At 39.3% G+C, this 6,867-nt stretch overlaps 1 protein-coding gene across 2 annotated transcripts; it reads right to left on the bottom strand.

The window, feature by feature from the left end:
- Positions 1–2,102: 2,102 nt before the first annotated feature.
- Positions 2,103–5,498, bottom strand: LOC109432628 (cyclin-H). Of its 2 annotated transcripts, XM_062854889.1 has the most exons (7): positions 5,422–5,498; positions 5,107–5,331; positions 4,841–5,037; positions 4,574–4,775; positions 2,774–2,878; positions 2,479–2,714; positions 2,103–2,416 (listed from the first exon to the last, which is right to left on the bottom strand). In XM_062854889.1, exons 2-7 carry the CDS (start codon positions 5,221–5,223, stop codon positions 2,272–2,274), a joined length of 1,002 nt encoding a protein of 333 aa, XP_062710873.1. In that variant the 5' UTR covers positions 5,224–5,331; positions 5,422–5,498; the 3' UTR covers positions 2,103–2,271. The 2 variants fall into 2 exon arrangements, with proteins under 2 accessions (XP_062710873.1, XP_019564538.2); XM_019708993.3 differs by lacking the exon at positions 5,422–5,498 and having other exon boundaries at positions 5,107–5,333.
- Positions 5,499–6,867: the final 1,369 nt, after the last annotated feature.

The following is a 6,867-nucleotide window of genomic DNA, read 5'->3' as shown; positions in this document are numbered from 1 at the left end:
TTGGAAAGTTAAAATTTTGTCTATCCCCTGTATGTTGTTGTTCCAAACAGGAATGGCATTCCGCACTGAAAATGTGCACAGTGAAGTTCATTTTCATATTAAAACCGCGCATTCCTGGTTCCAAAACAATTCTCACGCTTAGTACCATACGGGCGTATCTACAATGATCGATTTCTCTTCATCGATTTTCTCTTCGGATTATTACAGGACATATGTTCAGTATTCGGATGATCACTCGGTGTATTTGGATAAAGGACGACTAGGGCTAGCATCTACAACAACAAAAACAACCGAAAATTATTTGCCGGCCAAGCTTTTAACCAAAGAGAAAATCGATGAAGAGAAAACAATCATTGTAGATACGCCCGTATAATACTAAGCGCGAGATTTGAATTTGCAGGAATGATGACGAATATCAATTGGCGTTTTTCGAAGGTAGTCGATGACATTTACGTTGAATATTAGAAATAGAGCGGTTTTTCGTAACTTTCTTGTATAACTGATCAAACCGCACAAGTTTTTCATATACAGTAGACGTTCGATAAGTGCAACATGTTTACGTTTCAGTTACCGAATGAAATCCGCTAAGTGCAACGACTGACAGACGTCAATAAGTTGTCAATTGTTGTTGGACGCAGCCAAAATGCACTCAAAAACATCTGAATCCAGCTAAAGTGCATCCGAAAATCATCGCAGCTCTGTCGACGTTTTGATTTTGACAGATAGCGGTGCGATAACTGCAAAATTATTGCACTTAGTGGACTTGCAGTTAAAAAGCATTGCAGTTAAAGCGTTTGCACCGAGCGAACGTCTACTGTACCATATTTTTAGGTTCAGCTTCTGAAATGAGATGTCGAAATGACATTTTCAGCACAGCAAAATGTACAAAATTTGAGGAAGAGACTATATTTAGACTATCCCTACCAGTACGTAGTAAGTCGGTAAAGTAGTTGAGGTGTCCAACCAAGTAATGGCTGAATTTCATAAGGTATTTTGATGAATTTCGATAGTATACTTCACTGAGTGTATCATTCTAGAAACCGAAATCTGTAGTTTGGCGCTGAATTGGATTTTTGAGAGCGCCTTCAATTTAAGGATTTTTTTGTAAACGATAGCACACAATTTATCAAACTTGATCTTGAAAATTACGCCAGACGAATTCAGGAACTTTGTTTCAATTTTCTCCTCGGAAAAGAAATATTTCTCCTGTGCAAACACGTAAAACTATGTACCCGCGGAAGACCTTTATTTTCTAGGATTCTTGCGGCTCATATATTCATGTACCAAATGTATCAGATGTGTAGATCGTAACGAGAGCCGCTATTTCATCATCCTTTCTGGAAAGATCATATGTAATTTTTGGCTATAAAAGAGGAAGATCAATAAAGACGACAGTAAGTTTTTCTTTTGGACTCCACATTGGATACCTCCCGATCAGTGTTGGTAAAATTACACTCAAGTCTCACTCATGAACAGCTCCTGCGTGAGCAAACTCGTCCGCGATTCTGAATCATTTTCTCACGCGCGAGATTTTCATGTAAAATCTCGCTCTCGCGAGTCAAGCGCCGAAATCACGTTCGCTTGTAAAACGAATCCAAATCAATTTAAACGACATTTAATGTTTGAATATATCAAACTTTTTCTCACTCTGGTTCCGAATGCGAGAACGTTGGTATGAGTCTAGAAAGGCCTAAATGATATCACACACGATTTTGACGTTCGATTTTCACTATTCTCCTTTTTGAACCTCCTACCCTGAGTGAGTAGTATCGATGTTCGAAAATAACGCGTTCGGTCTAGCTTGTTGGTTGGCATACACGGAATGTAATATAGTATCATGAAACGATTATGGGTTTCGTCATCCTGATCATCGTCGATTCATCATCGCGATAGCTGTGGAGTGCTGCTGGATTCAGTAAGTATTTGGTTCAGTCCCACCGCAAGATAAACACCACGCCAATCGTGCTGCCAATTGGAAGATTGTGCTGACGCCAACATTTGGTGGCTCCAGAGAGGAGGAGTTACTGCCATCACCAATCGACCGTGAGATAAACGAGGAAAATATCTAGAAGTTTCGGAAAAAAAAGTTACGAAGATCGTACAAATTTTTATTAGAAGAACTTTATTAATAATAACTGTCATAATTACAACACATTGTACGGAAACAGATGGCGCTACGCGAACTAAGATATCCTAGATACAATTTTAACGTACAATTGGATAAAATGCAAAGTTGTAATAGCTACTGCATTTGTCCTTCGCTCTGCCCACTCATTCTATCGACATATTCACTGGATTGCTACTGTTTAGCTGGGAAACCTCTAAACTGGTATCGGTAGCATTCATGTGGTACGAGGTACTCATCAGCTCGGCGTCGTCCTCATCTTCGTACATTTTCTTCATCCTTTGCTTATAGCTGAAGGGGAAGGAATATTCGTTAGGAATGTCACTGTTGATCAAGCGAGCACCAACACTTACATTTGACTGTCGGGATTGTTCTCCTGATTCCGGCATTTTTCCAGCTTCTTCTCGAGCGCCCGTACCCTATCCTTTGGTGGCAGCTCAATGGTACGGACCATCGACCGGACCCTTCGAACGGCTTCTATTAGCACTGGCAGCTTATCTTTCGCTACTCCGAAGAGCGATTCGGTTACGTAGCTATCGAGGTTTTCCTGTTCTTTGCTGGCTGCGTGGAGAACCGCTGCCAAAGCGATCTGTGCGGGGTAAAGGCTGTAAATTTAACTTCTAGAATCTTGATTAAGATTAAACCTACCTGAGATGGGGCATACATCAAGGGCGCATCGGTGAGGAATGTCTTATCTATGAAGTCTTCTATGCCTGGTCGAAGCCTGTCGGGGTTGTTCATATTGCAACGGGTCTAAAAAGCAATTTTATGGTGTATACATTTTATAAAAATTGTTTATTTTCTAGCCATTTTTTAACACATATATGTATATGTATGTATGTATGTATACACTGCCCATGACTGCATAACAGTCACATTCGACAGAAGTAAAACACGTGCTTCTGTTGTGTACATGAATGTAAGGGCATTCAAACGTTGTAATTTCCACTTGGCTTGACTAGCCCAAGCAAATAACGAGAAATTGACAAAAAAAATCGGATTTTTGACTTTGTACACTAGTAGACATTAGTGTGGGTCATCGGAAGCGTTTTCTCAGATCAAAGCTTTTTTGGTTCCGTTTCGAGTCCTGAGTATCTGTGCAAAATTGGAGCACGATCGGTTGCGTCTACACTTTGCGCATTTCAATTGAAATTTGTATGGGATTTTGTATGGGAAAACATACTTTTTTGCATTTTAGCCATAAGTTGAAAAAGTTTGTCTGAAACTTTTTAACAGACACTGTAAATTGATAGCCTAGGATGTTCTGAAGAACTTTGTTGGAGACCGCAAAGCGATCCGATGCTTGTGAAAATAGTTATAACCTGAGACAAAAATACAAATAAAAATAAACCGCGCTCCAAGCCTTCATTTTGAGTAGGATTGAATAGGTAAAGCACCCTCCCGAGCAGTTGAAACAATCTCCATAATAACAGTTCTTGAATGTTGATTTTTTTTGTTAAATTCTCAATACATTTAATCAATTATTACGAATGGGAAAATTAATTCTCTTTCATTGTTATAATGCACTTTTATCATAATGGAAATGTATGTGGACCGTATTTTCAATCGCTTTTGACAACACTGCCTACAAGCGGTCGGGAACGGTCGGATGGTTTTTGCTTTTTTCTAATAGCATGAAATCAACCAATTAGCAGCTGGTCCGTTTTGACCCCATATCAAGCTACGTATTGACTGGTCTCGTTTCAGGTTATAACCAACGAACCGCATGCATGTGTTTATGTTTTAACATGTAAAGGAATAACTATAGCAACAAAATCATGATGTTTCGCCAAGCAATGCCAACGCTATAACTTTTTTCATAAGCATCAGATCACTTTGCGGCCTTCGACAAAGTTTTTCAGGACATCCTAGGCTATATTTTCACTTTATCGGTTCCACGGTTTTAAAAAAAATCGAGCTTGTTATGAGAGAAATGCAAAAAAAGTGTGTTTTCCATGTAAAACCCCATACACACTTCAAACGCGATGCGCAAAACGTAGACATAACCGATCGTGCCCAAATTTTGCACACTTATTTGGGTCCTCAAATGGTAACAAAAAAGCTTTGATCTGATGGGATACCATTGAATTTTTCACTTTTCCATATAAAAGATGACCCACTCTAGTAGACATCCTATTTAACCTTCCTAAAGTATCACTTTGGGAACTGCTCGCTAACGTAGTATACGATTTGGGTCGAAAATGGCCCTAATGCACAAGAAGGGTTAAAGACAACGGTATGGACGGCCACTAACCCTAAAAGCTGGCGCGGTGAACATGCGGGATTCGGTACACAATATATGAATACAAAAATAGAAACTGTTTAGAAAGCTCCCAGTTAATAACTGAGGAAATGCTCATAGAACACTAAGCTGAGAATAAAAATCTGTTTATGGTATACGACGTAACGTTAGAACGAATAATTATTATTATTACTTTTACTACATACCTTAATATCAATCAGGAAACCTTCGATCGGTCGGAACGGATTGTGAACGGTGAGGTAATAGTTTAGCTCCTGCATCAACAGCAACTCATTCGACAGGATGATGTCCATCGCTTTGTTACGGTCCCCCTTGATGTTGGCCACAAACTGCCCGATGGAAACGTTGAATTCCTCCACTTTGCAGGACAGATAAACGCACGTCGCTCTATTTAAACGAGGTTCAATATTTAAATATGCATATTATACCATTGGATCAGGGTCAATACTCACAGAATTTCTTTGGGGTGATAGTCCATCGAGGAATTGTTCAGGTAGAACCGTTTGAAATAGTGGAAAGCCGTTCCGACGACGTATTTTGGCATGGGGGGCTCGAACCGTTTGCAGAATTCTTTCAGCTGCAGTTCGTACTGTTTGAGCAGAAGCCGCTCCTCGTCCGCCGATAGGAAAAACGCGGCTTTTTGCTCACCCTGAAATGAACGAGAATACGTGAACACAATTGGCCCAAGTCTAATTCCCAATCAATAAAAGATACTCACGGACATTCCGCTACCATGGCGGGCGATAAAGTTGTAGTTCTGTTTCATCCGAAGTTCCGCCAGTTCCTGTTCACTTTTGAACGTCCAATACTTTCGCTGCGAACTTTGAGGATACATTTCGCTGTTTGTGTGAACTGGTTTTCATTCACTTCGTTGCAAATTGCATGGAAAAATTTAATAAAAACTGATAAATTTTGGTTTTATTTTGCGGAACTTCCAAAAACCAAAAACGATGTAGTTTCCTTGACCCGATAAATGTACAAGATGGTTCACGTATGATTAATAAATTCAATTACAATTACAATTACAAAAACCGAAAACGAACGTCCGGAATGCTGAATTTTTCTGCAAAACGAACGATGCAAAAAACCGCATTCAAAAGTTTGTTATGACATTTCCCGTGTGCCCAGCGGTTTTGCTTCCCACACGGAGAATCAGTTGGCCTTTAAAACGTTTGTTCGCACGTAGGGCGCCGTTCACAAATTACATAACGCCATTGACTAATTCTAGATTGAGTTTAAAAGGGCGAAAGTAACAGAAGCGAGTTCTCTTCATCGACTCTCTCTTCTTCAAATTAAAGTGACAAGATGCAAGTTTCATTAAACTTTTTTACGCTTAAACGAAAGATTGCGATGCAATCTAGCGTCTAAGTGTAAAAAAGTTCGATTGAATTTGCATCTTGTCACTTTAATTTTCAGAAGAGAGAGTCGATGAAGAGAACTCTCTCATGTTACTTTCGCCCTTATTTAAACTCAATCTAGAATTCAATAAATTGAATTTAAATAAAAGGGCGAAAGTAACAAGAGTGAGTTCTCTTCATCGACTCTCTTCTTCAAATTAAAGTGACAAGATGCAAGTATGGTTGCACTTTTTGGTCATAAATCGCTAGGTTGCGATGCAATCTAGCGTCTGACTGTAAAAAAGTTCGATTGAATTTGCATCTTGTCACTTTAATTTGCAGAACAGAGAGTCGATGAAGAAAACTCGGTCATGTTCATTTTTATGGTTAGTGGTAGTACGCTGATCACAAGAAATTTCGTGGCCTATTTCGATGCATTGAAAATTCAGGCAAGGAATCGCTCAAGAAATAATAAAGCGTCGCTTTATTCCGGATCCTAGTACGAAGCTGATACGAAATGTCAAATCAAATGGGGCTTGCTGTGATAAATTTCTTGACCAAGGATGGAAGAAAATCACTTCAAGCGATAAATGATACAGGATACGAATAATCCAAGATAGCCTTGTTAGCATGATCCCGACGCCTCACACCGTGCTCGTATCACAGAGACAATCAAAGCATCTGATGCACGCTTTATCGCGTGATGACCCGTTATCGGATCATGTTACAACTCGTGATAAATTTGATTCATCAGAATTTATGCCATACTTATGCATCCGTAAACCGCATTCATGATTAGAAATAATGCATTTATAAGCATATCTGGAAGTTAAAGCAGCAAGAATGCTCAAAAAGTGAATGAAATTACGAATTTATCATTTCGACTTCATGATAACGATCGCATCGCGCTCGCACATGCCGCGCGAATCATATTTCTCGGACCGTAGTTTGTTAGGATACTTAACGACAAAATGTTATCGTTGTTGCTATGATCTCGCTCAACATAACAACTAGATTTCCATCCTTGTTCTTGACCATTCTTGTCACGGAAAAATAATGCATTGAACAAAAATTACTTGAGCAATAGATCGACATTCCAAACTTAAAATATAACAGATGGCTCTTTTTTGTGTGGTAGTAAA

The sequence above is a fragment of the Aedes albopictus genome, chromosome 2 (genome assembly GCF_035046485.1).
Source record: "Aedes albopictus strain Foshan chromosome 2, AalbF5, whole genome shotgun sequence".
Lineage (NCBI taxonomy): Eukaryota > Metazoa > Arthropoda > Insecta > Diptera > Culicidae > Aedes > Aedes albopictus.
This window is presented reverse-complemented; position numbering and strand designations above follow the sequence as displayed.